The sequence below is a fragment of the Corvus brachyrhynchos genome, unplaced genomic scaffold (genome assembly GCF_000691975.1).
Source record: "Corvus brachyrhynchos isolate BGI_N302 unplaced genomic scaffold, ASM69197v1 scaffold433, whole genome shotgun sequence".
Lineage (NCBI taxonomy): Eukaryota > Metazoa > Chordata > Aves > Passeriformes > Corvidae > Corvus > Corvus brachyrhynchos.
Window position 1 is genome coordinate 1162414 of NW_008236935.1, and position 17626 is coordinate 1180039.

Sequence of the window (17626 nt, forward strand, 5' to 3'; positions counted from 1 at the left end):
TTTCCCTGTCTGTGAGTTGACCATCCTTTTCCTGTAATGGGCTGATGTTATTTCTGCACTGCCTTTGCACTGACATACTTAAAAAAGCTCTTTTTATTGTCCCCCGCGTTTCTGACCTGCTTCAACCCCAGTTGAGTTTGGGCCACGTGAATTTTCTCCCTACAGTGGCAGCAGCATGTCTGTATTCCTCCCATGTCACCTGACTTTGCTTCCACAGGCCATACACCTTCTTTTCTTGCTTTAGCTCCTAAAGAAGATCCCTAATCATCCAAGCTGGCCTTCTGCCTCACTTGCTTGACTTCCCAACATTTTTGGAATTGCCTATTTCTGTGCCCTTGGGATGTCGTTCTTAAAAAGTGACCAGCACTGACCTCAGCAACCTTCCAAAGCATTTTCCCCAGATCTCACTAATTAGTGCCCTAAGCAGCCTGAGGTCTGTTCTTCTCATGTCCAGAGTTGAAGTTTTTACTTTGCCTTCTATCACCAGAGACTTTAAACTCGATCACTTCATGCTCACTGTGGCCAAGACTGTCACCAGTCTCTTGGCTCTTGAGACCCTCTGTTATCAAGCAATAAATCAAGGGGGGCACCTATCCTAGTTGGCCCATTTAGTACCTCTGCCATGAAGTTATCATCCAGGTGCTTTAGGAATCTAAGAAACTGTGGAAGGTGGGTAGAAGGAAATATTGGAAATATTAAATAATGGAAATATTAAAAATACGACTGGATTTGTTCCTTGGCAACTTACTGTATGGGACTCTGCTTGGGCAAGAGGAGTGGACAGGATGATCTCCAGAGGGCCCTGCCAGCCAGCCTCAGCTCTTAGCAATTTTGTGGAGGGGCTTCAAGATTCTAATCAGTTAGATACAGTATTTTTTCCTGGAAGCTATATTCCTGGTGCTGATGGGCATAGCTCTCATAAGATTCCAGTGCCAGGAATTCGCCAACCTAGTCATGGAGTAACAATTTAGATGAGATTTTGGACAAAATAGTCTGGACTATTTCCTTGGTTAGGAGTTTAAAAATTACTTGAACAAGGGATTGATTTTGTAGTAGCAGCAGTATACGTGTTTTACCTTCTTCAACTCTTTCTGCTAGATTTGATGTTTATTGTCTCTTTATGCAAGAAGTGTTCAAGTGTAATATAACTAAAGTGCATTCGTGATGAAGCAACTATTAACTGTAATACCACATTCAACCCTGCTATTTTCTTCTTATAAAGAGTTGCACTCAAAGGTGCATGTACAAAATACAGTTCTCTTAGTATGTAATTTATAGTAGCAATAAGTGGTTTTATCTGAGTGTGGCAGAAGGCACAATTTAGCCAGTTAATGAATGGGTAGTCCAATATGGAAAGAGATGTTCTTTCAGTTTTCCTGTTGTCTTATAATTCCCCTTTATATAAACAATGTAAAAATTCTGCTTGTGTACGTGTTCCTTTAATCCTTTTTTCCTTATCACATCTGTAGCTGGAATTGTATAATTTAGATCTATTTCTATAAACTTAGTTTGTATAAATGAGAAAGTAAATATATTACTGAAGAATGACTGCATCTCTGATAAATATTTCTATCACTTTCCACTGCAGTCCTAGTAAATTATCCCTTCTTTTTAATGAGCAGTTGTTGCAGATGAGAATATTTCTTTTGGTTTTGATTATTCCAGTGCATTCTTTCTTAAAGCTTTCTCTGAAGGTTCCAGTCCATTGGTTCAAGTTTCTGCTGATTTATTAGATGAGCCTTTGTCAAAAGATGCTGGCACTAGAGAACCTGTTTGCCAAAGTGCATCAAGCCTATCTTCGGAAGTGACTGCGTCACCATGTTCTGTGTTCTGTTACGGTCTAGAAGGCAACCAAATCTCACAGGACTTTATGAATCCGTATGAAAAATCTGAGGACCTTGCAGAATACACATCTGGAGGGTGTAATGATTTGAATGCTAAAAATGGAATTGCTTTTGTAAACATTGACTCCTATGAGCCAGATAGCAGTGATGGAGAGGAAGAGGATGCTCAATACAAATGTTCTTGGATAAGAGAAGCAGCAGGTCTAATTCAGGGAAGACTAGATAACATACTTTGCCAGTGTGAAAAAGAGGTGGAGCCTTTTAGTGACTTACAGTCCCGACTGTCTGCTTTTGACCACAGCATTTATAGAGAAAATTGTGAAGAAGCAGGACCAATGCCTTTGGCATGTCCAAACAGTAGGACACTTAAATCTGCTGAAGATGAAGCTATACCAAAAATTAGCCTGAGTGGTGACAGTTATGAAACACAGCAGATAAAACATATAGTGGATGTTGGAATTGGAAGCTCCCTACCAGTTGCTGGTGTATTAAACATCAGTGATGGAGAGACTGAGCAAGAAAATTCACCTGAGCTAGTAGTGAGACCTAAAATTAGAAAACAAAATACTGCAAAACAGCTGGAGAGAGAAAACCATCTCCCTAGTGATGATGAAGAGGAAAGTGATTCCTGGAGGAGAATTGGAATTGCTGATGTCCATCAATGCCATCCTGAGTGTCCCTTGAGAGATGGCAAGGAAGAGATGAATTCTGGTTTGTTCTTTCTCTCAAGAATCCACAGTGATCAAAAGAACAGAGAAATAGACTTAAGAAGAAAGGCAGTAGCTCAAGAACAAAACAGTGTTCTAAGTGACAGTGCTTTTTGGAATGAGTTTGAAGACCGCAACAGACATTACTTAATGTCCCACAAAGATGAAGACAGGTAAAATTTCATTTTTATATCTGTTTTAGTATTGAATCTTCTGTGTAAATATTGTGCAAAACTGAACATTATGTTAGCCAACGAGACATAAAAACTTGAAGCATTTCAGAATATGATCAGATAACAAGGTGGCAACTCTTCCTTTCAGTTCTTCTTCACTCTCTTGGTAATGTAAAAAGCCTTTCCTTATGTCTGCAGTCAGAGCATCTTATCACTGAGGGATATTATTTGTTTATTTTTATTTCATTTTTACTGAGCAGATGGAGGGTAAAGACTGAAAGCCTTGTTCAGCTTTGAAAGTTTCCTTCTAGGCTTATTCTTCAGGATTTGGTTTTTTGCGACCAAATCTCAGTTTTTTGTATGGCAGCCTATTTATGTTCTTGTCTCCAGCCTTTTGAAAGAAATTGTTCCTTGTAATAGCTGAAGAATAACTTGATAGGGTTGCTTGTAATCCCTTTTTTAATGGAAATTCTTCAGACTAATAGGTATTTCCAAAGTAACTATTAATTATTGCAGTTTTAGATTTACAAATTGCTTCAACCTTGACACAAGGAGTAGTATTCAGGTTCCTCCTGTTTTGAGCTCTTCACCTAAAAGACAGGATAATTTGGATAAACCTTACACGTTGATTAACTTCTATTCATAAAACGTCGGTTGAGAACTTTTCACTATGACTTGGAATTATATAACTGAGTTATTTGAGGGTAAAAACATTGCTAGCTTTCTGATCATTTATGGAACTTGCAGTAGTGTTTGTGATGGCTTTCTTCCTATTTTTCTTCCAGTTTGCTTTCATCTTGTTGATTCTGTTCCCACAGCATTCTTTACAAGACGTGTCTTCTGGATGTTGATGTGGCTCTTTTGTGCATGTGCTTGCCATTCATAAGCTAACCTGCTTAGTAGGTTGTGTTTCCTGTGTTTTTGTAGAGAGAAAAACATGAAAATTAATTTGCTTAAAATCTTGTCCTTGAAATATTGCAGAGTTGCAACCATGAAAGAATAAAATGCATTTTAAAATGGGATAGTAGACATAGGGGCTTTTTTTCTTCAAGGTGTAGGTATAGGGTCCTGCACCTGGGTAGGGATAACCCTCAGTACCAGCACAGGCTGGGGGCTGACCCACTGGAGAGCAGCTCTGCTGGTGGGTGACAAGTTGACCATGAGCCAGTTGTGTGTGCCCTGGGGGCCTGGAGAGACAGTGGGGTCCTGGGATGCATTGGGAAGAGTGTGGCCAGCAGGTCAGGGATGTGATCCTGCCGCACTTCTTGGCCCTAGTGAGGCACATCTGGGATATTGTGTTCATTTTTGGTCTCCACAGTTGAAGAAAGATAAGGAGCTCCTGGAGAGGGTCCAGTGGAGGCCACAGAGATGCTGAGGGGTCTGGGGCATCTCTCCTATGAGGAGAGGTGGGAGCTGTTCCTGGTCAGTCTGGAGAAGAGAAGACTGAGAGGGGATCTCATTAATGCAAATAAGTGTCTCCAAGGTGGATGCCAGAAGGATGGTGGCAGACTGTCTCTTCAGTGATGCTCAATGACAGGAACAGGGAGCGATGGCATAAACAGAAACACAAGTTCTACCACAATAAGAACTTCAGATTTGAGGATGGCAGAGCACTGGAACAGGTAGCCCAGGGAGGTCATAGAGTCTCGCTCTCTGAAGACATTCCAAACCCACCTGGGACCGTTCCTGTGTTACCGGCTCCAGGTTGGATTGCAGGATGGCAGGGAGATTGGACTGGATGATCTTCAAAGGTCCCTCCCAACCCTGACAATTCTGTGATTCTTAGTAAAGGTACTTGCAAATGAATCCTTCACTTGTAAAGTTTACTTTTCAAAAATTTTTGTTTGTGCATAATCTTCTCCATTTTTGAAATGCTGCTGCTAGAAGATTAAAGTACCATGAAGGAGGTGGAATGTGTTCTACAATTATAGCATTGGCTTCCATGATGCATAGTGATGGGTTATTGTAGCATGACAAAAAGAAGCATGGATTGATTATTTGAAATGTTCTTGATGATGACAATAACTGAACCAGTAAATGGGAGTCATATGTTTTTAACTTAGAATCCCCATAATTTATGTTCTAGAACCTCAAAAGTCTTATGTTTATGAAGTAAATTGTCGATGATTAGTCTGTACAAAGGAGTAATATGTTCCCTCTTGAATGGTGAAGTTTTGCATAAAAAGTGGATTTGACATATGTGTCAAATGACATCCTTCAGCTCAATTTTAGCTTTTTCCCAACCCAGGGAGAAATCCACCTTTTGGTTGTTGCAGTGTGGGCCTCCAACCTCACATTTTTGCTTCAAGGAGGTGCACAGCTATTGTGGTGTTAGAAGGAGAAAGTCTTGCATATTTGTAAGAAACATGTATGTTCTAAGTTGGAAGGGTGGTGGAATGTCTCAGGGCAGGCATGGAGGGAGGAGGATCATATCTATTATCTCACTCTGTTTAATTTTGGTCTGTATGGCAGGTACAGGTTAGGAGGGGATTCAGCCAGGGGAGACACTATTGTCAGAAAATCAACATGCAGAGGCTAAGTTTGTGTGCTATGCTTTTGGGAAGTGACAAGTCTGTAGCTCTAACCATTAAGTAATGTTCTGCATCTCAGCTCTGCAGATTGAGCACAGTTCAGTCTTGAGTTCTGAAATATTTAATGTTCTTCAGTTGTTTAGTATTAGTGGCTTTAGGCATATCCTTTTCTGGTTTGAATGAGTGTTTGTGTATAAACCTTAAAGTGAGCAAACTGGACTAAAACCAAAGGAGTATTATTTTAAAGTGTGTTGGAAGTCATTCTCGGATTGTAAAATAGAGACAACTAAAACAAGAAATTTGAGTATTTCAGGTAGTCTTAGAGTATCTAAGATAAAATTGTAAAATATATATTTAAAAACTTGATCAAACAGCATAAAAAACAAACAACATTCCAAAGTGAACAAAACTCCCAACCCAAAACCAAAGAACCAAACAGAACAAAAGGTTCAAAAATGTCAGTATTTAGGTTTAATTGGTGTAATATGAGATGCATTAGACCACCTGTCAGAATTTCTTAATAGATATGATTTCTAAATTAAAGTAATCCATTAAAATAGCCCAAAATTAGTGAATATGCTCATTTCCATGACTTTTTAGTCATCAAAATTGTGATAGAAAAATATATTCCTGCCTCAAAATGCTTATATATAATTTGTGTGTTGAACTTACTTATTCTTGTAAAACTTGCAGTGTATACTGTGCTGTTTTCCAAAAGCACTTAAAATTCATTAAATTGAAAGTTCTATTGACATGTATTCATAATATTCGATAAGGGAGGAAATTAGTGAGCTTGTAGGTGGGGAGGTAAGAATACACCTGAACATACTGGGTTTAGCAGATTTGAAAGTAATACTGTGGGTATTGTGGATTGCTTTATAAAATGAGCTCTCTTAAGCATGCTGGCTGTTTGCATATATGTTTTCCCTAACTTTTTGAAGGGACATAGCTAGTTGACTATATTTTGAATTTCAGTAACTGTCACTGTAGTGAGTGAATCATCTAAGTGCCATTACCAATGGTAGCAGTAGTTCATCCTTCCTTAGACTGTGCTAGCACTACTATTTTGTTTAAGCTGCCCAAAGCTTATTTACTGCCCTTTTCTATGTGGTGGCTGAGCAAATTGTCTTTGAAAAACTCCCTGCCATTCATCTTGTTTGGGCTAGTGAATCAAATAGTTTGCAGTAAGTCATCCATTATATCTTTCTGTGTTAAAGAAGTTATTCTATATGGCTTATATGTCCTGAGAGCTTTTACTTTAGATTTGTTTGGCTGAGAGGTAAGGCTGACATTGATTATTATTTGTTAATCAAGCAGTGCCACTGCTGTTGTTTTTGTGATCTGGGAGAAAGATATGTATAGAGAGTCTGGTTTATGTTCTTGAGTTGTTTCATGTACTCTGGAAGTGAGGCAAGGGAAGAACAGAACATTTTTGCAAAGTAGGATAGGCAGAATTCTTGAATTCTTTCTTACAGACTTATTTATTTTTTTTAATCAACTCTACACTTGATTTGTAATGCATCTATAGATAGCACAAGATTCATGTCTCTTAGAAAAAAAATTGCCTATATTGAGAGCAGTGTTGATAGAAAAGTAGGAAATGGCGGAGTATTTGTTTGTTTTCTTTCCCCTAAAGCAGTGTTTAAATTCATACTCTGTTGCCTTGTTTAAATTGCAGCTCAGACTGCAGTGATGGAGAATGGTCTGCGTCTGCACCTTCCTATTTTACTGCTATGGAAAAAGAGCAGTCCTCAAGTGACGAAAGCTGGGAGACTGTCCCATGCAGGGAGGAGCATGACCCTGAGGTGCAGAGGAGCAGCAGTGGTGTGAAAGAGGAGAACATAGACTTCTGTTTCCAAGAAGGGTATGCCTTTGTTTTATTGGCTAACTTTCTATAGCTTTTGGCAGCAGTAGTAGGGTACTCACACAGCACTACACAGAATAACATCTATTCTAAAAGCAGTTACCAGCAATCATTTGCCTGCATCACAATAATCTGAGTAGTTGTATGTATTTCAAATCAGGGAAAATACGGCATTTCATGCAAACAGTTCTAGCTAATGAAAAATTCAGAAACAGTGAGAGTGCATTGACAATGTAGTGTCAATATGGTTAATAGACTTAATATATTGACTTCAAAAAGCTAGTTTGGCAAGTTAGTTGTAAATATGTACATGTTACATAAACACCTCTTGATACTGGTTAGGACTCCTTGAAAAGAACTTGTTTATCTCTCTGCTTTATTGCTTCTCTATTCCACTGCTGCTCCTCATTTTCTGCAGCCGTATCAGTAATTAAACTTGAACTACTTGCTTGCCCTAGTAACTTTAAACGTACTTTATTTTTCCAGTCATTCAGTACTTTATAAACTGCAGCTGCCTTTGCTATAAGGCAAAATTTGTAGTTATGTATAGCTAAGAAGAGTGTGCTTGGCTTTTTTTAAGCAGCTAACATTGACTCTAGTTTGAGTCTTTATAAAACAAAAGCCACCTAAGTGTTCTTTCAGCTTCTTCCGCTATTAGGTTCACTTGCCTATTGCCAAGCAGTCCAGTTTGTTGTTAATGTTTTTTTGGTATTTTCCACATTCTTGGGTCTTGGAGAACTAGTGTGACTTCATGAAAACTTTATGAAAACTCGTCTGTTTCAGAACAACAATAATGGACCTCTGTGTTTTTTAACTTTCTTTGATATGAACAGCATGAAAATGTATGAATCTTAACATAATTAAGATTATGCTTAATATAATACAATCTTTAACATAATTCCTGCCTATTTTCCCTTTTATAAGGAAAGTGGGACTCACAGCCCTGTGGCTCTCAGTATCCAGGTGACTTGTGCTCCTCTGGAGTATCCAAGAATGAGGGGAGTCTTTCTCTTGCTAGATAGCTTCTCTTGCAAGTAGTAGCTCTTTGCATTACATTCAGGCCAAGTTTTGCTGTGGATGCTGCTTCAGAGTGTCAAGACAATCTTTCTCCTTAATGCATTTAGGAACTTGTAGATAAATAAGAAAATGTTTAGTACCAAATTTATTAACCCTGACAGGGATGCTGGCTGTACTAGGGAAAACGCAAAGCAAGCTGCTTACTGTACTACTGGCCTTGAACATTAGGCAAATAACTTTGCCACGGAATCATGGATGTCATTAGATGCTGAGTCTGGAGCTGATTCCACTGGGGATTTCTTGAATGTTTGTGCTAAATGCTAAATTCCTAATCTGTGACTCTGGAGTCTAGGAAACATGCCTGTGTAGTCTGTGTTATGCTTAGCTTTTGTTGCTTACATGTGTTTGTAAATTCTCTTAGCTTTTTAGTTTTAGCTTTTCATTTATTTATATTAAGGGAGCAGACATTTTTGGAGGAAGGTGAAATTCCTTGGTTACGATTCCGAGACGACGTAGAAAGTAGCAGTGATGAGGAAAATGATCCAATTAGTGAATTTGTGCATCTTGGATTCTTCTTGTTGGATGGAAATAACAACCTTGAGGATGACTCCAGTGTGAGTGAAGACCTGGATGTGGAGTGGAGGTATGCATTTGATAGTTGTCTGCTTTAATTTTAGAGGTTTTGTAGTTACTATTTTGTTTTTTATGTAAGATGTCAAAAGTACTCATGGCTATCAGTATGCAGTTGCTTCAAGGACTGATAATCTCAGTTTTAAGGTTTAAAGTACTTCAAGTGCTATGTATCTGCTAATGAGAGAAAAAGGAATAGATTTGCTAAATCAGGCTGTGATTTGACAAAATTTTGGTGCCCTAAATATGATAGGGATGGATGTATTCTTTCATTTAATTTTCAAGTGGAAGTATAACAAAAGTAAGGCAATATAAATGTAATCAGCATTCAAGTCACTCCTATTTTATAATTGGTATTTTCCTCCTTTGAAACTGGTGTAAGTTAGCTATTATAAACGTATTTTATTTCTCTGTGAAATGCCATGCACTTACCTAATATTATCATAATTTTGAATGCTTCGCTCTATTTTCTGTCGTTAGATTACTGGAGGATATTGCAATAAGTTTATTATAAAAATGCTGCATATACCAGGAATAAAGTGATTGGAGTCACATTCAGAACAGTATAATGTGTAATAGTATAATGTGTTTGTTTTAGAATGAGATAGAAGGCTTTCCAGTGAGAGGCATAACACTTGCTTTCTTCTGCTTATTAAAATATAAACTACTGTGCAGACGTACCAACACTGATATTTTCTCCTTGTGAAGTTATACTGTGGAAAAGCATAAAAGGAGCTAATGCATGAGAGTCCAAACTAGAAGTAAGGCATGTGTTCTTACACTGTCAGGCAGTAAGCTAGCAATGGAATTGTGTGATAGGGACAGAAGCTGTGTTTTAAGTGTTGGAGGTTAGCCTTGGTAAGCTTCCTAGTTACTAAAAACAGGAACAAAGTTGATGATGGTCTGTTAAGTTTTGTCTGCTGAGCATATGCAGACCTGTTCATGATTTCACTTGTGCCTGTTTTAAGATTTGATTTCTGAATTTCTAAAACAGAGCTCAAAGGAGCTGCCAAGCCATGAATTGTGACACATGATGTAATCAAAATCTGATTGTTAGTTGTAAAACAACCCTAACAGCATACGTATGAAACATATTAGCTGAACTTATGCCCTTGCGCACTAAAAACTCCTATCAGGATGTTCTGAAGTAAATATTGTGGGGAGTGTGGTACCACTGTACTGGGACCAGAGGTAGGGAGCTGCAAAGCTGCCTCTGAGAGGCTGGGACTGCCCCATGCTGGACACAGCTGGTTCCAACTGGCTGCAGTGGACCCACCACAGGGTGGGGCCTCCAGGAACATACTTAAGAAAGGATAAAAAATGCTGGACAGCAAGCAGTGTGTGGGAGAGAAATTAGGATGATGTCAGAGAAGCAGCACTGCAAGATACCAAGGTCAGAAAAGAAAGGGGGAGGAAGTGCTCTAGGTGCTGGAGAAGAGATTTCCCTGCAGCCCCTGGAGAGGACCATGGTGGAACAGGTAGGGATTTGCTAAAGGAACTGTGTCTATGGACAACCCATGCTGGAGCAGTTAGTGAAGGACTTCAGATAGTGGGAAAGACCCATGCAGGAGCAGGGAAACAGTGTGAGGAGAAAGTGATTGCAGAGAGGAACTACCGTGGACTGACCACAACCCCAGTTCCTTTTCCTGTGCCCTGCTTGGGATAGGGGAACTTGGAGGAGTCAAGGATGAAGGAGTGAAATTGAGCCTGGAAATAAAGGGGAGTCCTAAGGGAAAGGTGTTTTAGTTTTTGTCTGTTTCTCACCATTCAAATCCATTTTTATTTGCAATTAATTCATTTAGAATCATAGAGCAGCCTAACTTGAAAGGAACCTCAAAAGATCATCTGGTTCAGCCTTTCAATTAAATTAAGGCTTTTCCTAAATTGAGTCTATTTTGCCTGTGGTGGTGATTGATGACTCATCTCCCTGTTGTTATCTTGACCCATGAGCTTTTGATCTTATTTACATGTCCAGTTGAGGCAGGGGAGGGAGAAATCAGCTGTTTGGGTATCTGGCTGTTATTAGCAGGTGATGTGCAATAATTTGATATACCCAGACTTTCTGTTGCAACTATTTATTTTGAAAATAAGACCGTTTCCTATCCCATGTTTTTCAGACTACTTGATGAATTTGGTGATGGCCTAGGACTTCCTCAAGCTGTTCCTTACATGGAACCTCAACTTCTCACATTTATGGCACTAGAGGAACATTTAGAAGCTGTGGAGGTATTAAAACATTTTTGATAGTCTTACATCAGTGATGTTGTGACACAAATGTTTATAGTTGAATCCTTCTTCAACTTAATCTGAAAATTGGGAGAATGGGGGGAAAAATACTTCCTGTGTTAGTTTGAACTTTCAGGTCTTCAAACATGAAAATACATCTTGGAAGTTCTTTTAAAGGATGTACTACAAGAAGTCATTGATTGGTACCTATTCCTTTTAGCATATGTATTTATTTCCTCATAAGGGAAAGAAAGTTACTGATTTCTACCAGTATAAACATATGCCATTTAATTTATTCTAAAGAATTTTGCCAAATTCTCTACATAACAAAGGAAAGCTTATACTTGAATCTGTGCCTGCGAATTATCCCAGCTTTTTTTTTTTGCAAGAGTACATTTGGATTTCTCAAATTTTTACTTATCAGTAGAAGACTTTTCTGTGTTTGACTGTCTTGACTCTGTGTATTTTAAATTTAAAAAAAAAAAAGTTTAAAAAACCCCCACCCAATAACAAGCAAACAAAAAACCCCAATCAGGTAAAGAAACCACCCAGAAGAAAAAACACCTCTTATCTTTACCTTGTTCTAATCCCATTTCACCTGTCTAATTTTGGATAGACCAAAGTATGTATTATCAAGAGCCAGCATGGTTATGATCTTTGTCTTTTGTTTGTTACTATAGGTTGGTCAATGTCAGAGTGAATATAGAGCTAGCAGAAACCCAGTTTGATGCAATGCGACAATTCTTGCATCACCAGAAATCTCCCCTGCAGGGTATTTGTCAAAATAAGAGTTAAATGATATGTAGACATTAATATGGTGTTACAACAGCTGAACTGAATGGTTTTTGGGTGACATAAGTTTAGGGCAGCAAGGGGCAGTTTGACTGCTAGCATTTACTTTAAAGGGGTGAACAGGGCAAGGCTGTATGTCATAGTGTGCTTGCAGACAAAATACCAAGGGCACTTTGAAATGCTTTCTAAAGCTGGCAGGCAGTGGAACAGTCATAGATAATGGGTTGTTTCCCATGGATATGTGCAAAGTCAATGATTTTCTGAATGAGCTTCACAGGTCTTTTCCAAGGCAGTGGAAGGGCTGTTGCCTTAAGCTGCCAGTCCTTGTACATCCCCCAAGGTATATGGGAGGTCATCATTCATGATCAAGTATCAGAGGGTTTTCTCCAGCTGTATAGGGTCTTGTTAGCATTACTCATTTAGAGACACTTCATTAATGTGGGGAAGGTGTGTTGATATCCTTATTATAAAAGCAGTATTTTGAAGCTGTATATTCTTGTGTCTTTCCTAGATGCTGGTTCTCACTACATCAAAAAAAACAGAACTACAGAAACAGTTGACCTCCTCCTTTGCACCAAAGCAAGAGGATCTGTGTAGCGAGGGGAAACTAATCCCATCTTTTTTTTTTTTAATTTGCACAGTAACACTTGAAGAGGAGATAGAGTTTATTATGACTCAAGTTATTCTTTCTCATTCCTGTGTAACAACATTTGCCTAATTACTCTGCCAGAAGAAATGTGTGCAGTCTTGTCAGAGTGACCTGTAAAAAAATCCTAGGTGATTATGTGCATGGCTGGCTGAGGAGGTGCTGTAATTGCATTTATGTCACCAGGAACAGTGTCACTGAACACCATTAGCAAGCAGGCAGATGACTACAGAGGTACCTGTGGTGCTGTGAATGTGGGAAAGCCAATTCTCTTACATAGCAATTGTGCTTGAAAGTAGCACTTAATGGTGTGAAACTTTATGGTGGGCGTAGAAGTCTGGCATATTTAGAATTAGTCAGCAGAAAGTGGTAACTGAGTAATAAAAGGAGGAATTGTACTGATTGTGACCACATGGACGACACAGGTTGTGAGTAAGAATTCCAAATACTCCCTTCAAACCTCAAGCAGAAATAAAGAGCACATATTTTTCTAGTATGAAGTTGGTTGCTAAAATTGTTCAGAAAATATAAGCAAAATGATTTACTCTTGCTTTGAAATACTTGAGAGGGATATGACATAATAAAGCATCCAAAATTCAAGTGTATCTTAATTAATTGGAGGGGAGGGAGTGGGAGAGGGCTATCCCAAGTAATTGTGACATTTGGAGGGGAGAAGTAATGAAAATATTAGATACTTGTTTTGAAAAGCTATGTTCTATAAGGCTTTGGGTTCTTAAAAGTAGTAAAATGCATGTGTGATTTAAAATTTTTTTTTCTTTCATCTGTTATAAAGAAACAACATAGCTGGGAGTGTCTGGTTTACTTCATTAGCAGTACAGAACAGGCTGCCTGTCTGCACTGCATCAGTGACGTTATAAGTATTTCCTGTGCCAATTCACAGAGGTGAAGAGTTCAAACCCCTGTAGGCTGTAGCACTCTTGATTTTAACAAAACAATGTCCAGCATTTTTTTATGGTACATGGAGAAGTAAGCAGTGACATGAGTAATTAGAGGAGTGAAGTACAGGTATTTTGAAGATACGCCTTAGAAAAGTTATAAAATAGACACTGCTTTGCTTTGAATTTGAAAATGTGGCTTTAAGCATCAGAGTCACTGTAAGGCTTTATGTCTATGATGTTTCTTATGTGTAGGTTTCAAAAGCAAGCAAGCAATACAATGTTTTCTGTTTGAGAATACTCATATGCTGGGTGTAAACAGATGTTTGACACATAGCTACTGTTGCAACCTTCTGTGTGCTTAGGATCTTCTATGTGAACTAGGATCTTGCCTAGTTTTTCCAGGTGTAGTAGTTACTCTGATTAAGCATAATATTTTTACCTACAGTTTATTCTCAGACCATTGCACTTGTAGCAAAATCCAATTACAAGTTCTAAAATCATCTTAATGTTAGTAAGGTAGTATTTTCTGCTGTAGCAGAATTTGATGGGTATTAGCTGTAAAATTGGAGCAGTGTACCTGTTTTGCAGGGGGACTCGCACACTGCGCTAGGGATAACCCCAAGTTTTCTCTTAAATTGAGAGATTCCAAGATGAGAATACATGTGGCAGTAGGAGCTGTAAATATTTGTTAGCTCATGCTGAACTTTCTCCCCCACAGAGGTTTGACTGTGAGTATAAACCTGCTAGGTTGGATCTGTGGTACTGTGGTTGCTTGAGCTACCTTGTCACTGTGATCCAAGTGCAGGCATGTTTTCAGATTGCAGCTCTAGTAACTTTAGGGAAAGTTTAAGAGGAAAGACTACTGGAAAGGTTTCTGTATAATCCAGTGTTTCCCTAGTATATAGAGCTTTTTGGTTAAGTGTATTCCCAACATTACAGATTACACTGTCTTATACTTCTTACTAAGAGAGTTTTGTGGCCAATAGAGTAAATAATTTTCAAGCTGATTGGAACAGTAAGTTGCTGTACTTAAGGGATGTGACTAACTCATTAAGGGTGTGAACCTGGTGCTTCTGTGTTCTTGGTTCTTCAGTTTCAGTTTGTTTGCTGTTCAAACAGGTATAGCTAGTACATTTCTTAGCAAATATAACCAAATATTCTGAGTTCTGTGATTTTGATTTTTTTTTTTTCTACTAGACATCCTTCTAGTGTCTTACATGGTTGAGTGTATGATGTACACAGCAAATATATGTAGCAAATATGCCATAGCCTTGGAGTCTTAAAGATTTTGTATGGTGAAATTTGAGTTTAAAACAAAGTTGCCTCAGAGCATTATGTCTGTCTTAAGATTAGAAACATTTATGTGTTTTTTATTTCTGGAAGTTTACACCATTAGTGTAGCTTAATATTTTTTGTTTGTGCCCGACTATTTCAATAGTTGAAGCCAGGAAACACATTAATGAGGCATTTATTTTCAGAAGTAAAATGCAAAGACAGTTTTAGATTGGCGAGCCTTATTACATTTTCAACTTGCTGCCTTTTCTGTAACTTTATAAAATTAACAGATGTTCATTGTAGATTAAGTTGTGACTCTGTCCTCATACTCTAAGAATGCTTAAAAAACAAGGCATTGTTGTTTTGACCTTCAGTTTCATCTCATTCATTACAAAACTAAAAATGATGTAATGGTTAGTCTGATAGGCGTATCTTCCATTTTAAAAAGTAATACTGCTAGAATTGAATTCTTTTTCCTGCTTGCTTGTTTTGTATGAAATGTTACGTTTGTGAGTAAGAGAACTTGATCTCTCCTTACCCTTTCAGACTGCTCTGGCACAGTTGGAGTCTCTTACATTTGATGTTGAACAGACTCATCCACCAGCTACGAAAGAAACCATAGATTGTTTGCCACAGAGTATCATCACAGGTGACTACAATGGTATGGAAAAATAATGAAAAAGTAATTTCCACAAAGTTTGTAAGATCAAGTTCAACTTTCTGTGATACCATAGATGCAATATTTAAGTATACTTTCTCCATAATGCTGTTTTAAGATCTTTTGAATCTGAGTAGAATTTTGATCCATCTGGAAAACTAATCTTTACTGGAGTTACTGTGACTGTATTTTGCAACCTTTAGTGATACTGTTGATAACATATCTCTTTTGATTTGAGCTCATCTTAGATGTAAAACAAAGTATTAATTATTTTTCTTCATCATGGGTTTAGGTCAAGAGCAGTGTTGTACTATCTGTTGCAGTGAATATATAGAAGGTGAAATCATAACTGAGCTACCCTGTCATCATTTGTTTCACAAACCTTGTGTAACTCTTTGGTTACAGAGAGTAAGTACTACAGGGCTGGTGGAGGATTTGTGGGGGGTGTTGTGTAATTCGTGTATTCTTCGGGGAAGAACGACTTTTAAGTCTTTGAAAATGTGGGATGAAATACCAAGAGATAACTGGCTGTTGAATTTATGCATTATGCAACCAAATTCTAGTGCAAGTGAGGAAAGAAAGCTGTATTTGTACTTGCCTGAAGGGTAATTTCTTTAATTGAGGAAATATTTCTGTAAGGGAAAACACATTTTCCTTTACTGAGAATGAAAGACATGGATGAGTTATAACTTCTTTTGGTACAAGAAAAGCTTTCTTTACTATATTCCTGCCTTGAAGTAAAGTTGATGGATTCATTTTCTCTGAGAATAGCAAAGGGTCTGCTCTGTCTTACCACAATGTCAGGCCCATTTATGGTGACAGCTAAGGCTGGCAGAAGAAATACTGAAATGCTTGTAGATTAATTTTTTTTAAATTACCTTTAGTAATTCTATACGATATTAGATTTCATTTTCATAACCTGTAATCAGTTTCCTTCCAAATGTCTTAAAAAGGCTTGCATCACATTGAAGCTAGACTAAAACAACCATAATTAATGTTTTTTTTTACTTGCACTCTCCTTTATGTGCAGTGCAGGCCTGGGCTTGGTAGTTCTCAGTGAGCCTACAGTGCAACACAATTTCAAGAGTATAAGGGAGATTAATTGATTGTACTATGGGGGTCATAGCAGAGCACCTGTAGCATGGAGGGTTGATGGATTTAGTTGGTGGGTTTATAATTTTTTTACCTTGATAATGTTGATTACCATAGTAATTTTCCTTGTTTTACACATCCTGCCTTTTTTTTTTCTGTTGTCATAGTAAACTGCTATTGCTGAAAACTAGGGCAAAATACTTCCTCTTATATTTGGGCTGTGCCTAGCTTATTTTTAATCCTTGCCTCAAAAAAAAAAAAAAGAAATCCCACCTGTAAAATCAATGCTTTGAAGAAGAATTTGGAGACAACCTGATGCATTTGCTGCATAGCTAGTTTAAAAGCAAAACAAGTCTTCATTCTGAGTTTGTGTTAGCTGTCAGCTCCAGGTTGCTCTGCAGTCAAATTTGAGTTTGAGGTGGTGCTGTTGTGAAGACACTAAACACTTTATAAATAATTATTAGCTTTTTAATAGAATTGCAAACTGTGCAAATGACCTGGGTTTTTTTTCTCTTTTTGTAGTCGGGAACATGCCCTGTTTGTCGTCATGTGCTTGCACCTGTACATCCCGAAGCAGCTGATTGACCCTGTTTTCTTTATTTGGTTGATGATTCAGCATCTTCTGTTAATATTGCTACAGGACCCTCAGACTAGGGTCAGAAATAAAATCTGCCACCAAAATAAAAATGTAAATTTTGCCTGTTTTAATTATAATGTGAAAACAATTCAGTATAAAATATTAATATGTAGTCATGGATTGGCTTGGGTTGGAAGGGACTCTAATGATCATCTGACTCCAACCCCCCTTGCTGTGGTCGTGGACACCTTCCTCTAAACCAGGTTGCTCCAAGCCCCATCCAACCTGGCCTTGAACACTTCCAGGGATGGGGCATCCACAGCTTCCCTGGGCAACCTGTGCCTGTGTCTCACCACCCTCACAGCCAAGAACTTCCTCCTAATGTGATCTAAACCTACTTTCTTTTAGTTTGTAACCACTCCCCCTTGTCCTGTCACTCCATGCCATTTTGAATAGACTCTCTCCATCCTTCTTGCGAGCTCCCTTCAGGGGCTGGAAGGCTACAATTAGGTCACCCCAAAGCCTTCTCTTCTCCAGGCTGAACAATCCCAATTCTCTCAGCCTTTCCTCATAGCAGAGCTGCTCCATCCCTCTGATCACCTTGGTGGCCTCCTCTGGACTCTCCAACAGCTCCATGTCCTTCCTGTGCTGGGATCCCAGAGCTGGAGGCCGCTCTGCAGGTGGGGGCTTCCCAG

General features: G+C 38.4%; 1 protein-coding gene across 5 annotated transcripts in view; it reads left to right on the top strand.

Moving 5' to 3' along the window:
* Positions 1 to 17626, top strand: part of PJA2 (praja ring finger ubiquitin ligase 2) — a 38228-nt gene that overhangs the window by 14785 nt on the left and 5817 nt on the right. For 2 of the 5 annotated variants that reach the window (XM_017728373.1, XM_017728372.1), the window contains exons 3-9: positions 1683 to 2724; positions 6934 to 7119; positions 8594 to 8779; positions 10884 to 10992; positions 15151 to 15265; positions 15555 to 15670; positions 16877 to 17042. In XM_017728373.1, coding sequence (XP_017583862.1) covers positions 1683 to 2724; positions 6934 to 7119; positions 8594 to 8779; positions 10884 to 10992; positions 15151 to 15265; positions 15555 to 15670; positions 16877 to 16939 — 1817 coding nt within the window. In that variant the 3' untranslated portion in view covers positions 16940 to 17042. Of the gene's footprint in view, positions 1 to 1682; positions 2725 to 6933; positions 7120 to 8593; positions 8780 to 10883; positions 10993 to 12295; positions 12562 to 15150; positions 15266 to 15554; positions 15671 to 16876; positions 17070 to 17626 lie in introns of those variants that run through there. The other 3 variants (XM_017728374.1, XM_008629215.2, XM_017728375.1) reach the window with 3 other exon arrangements.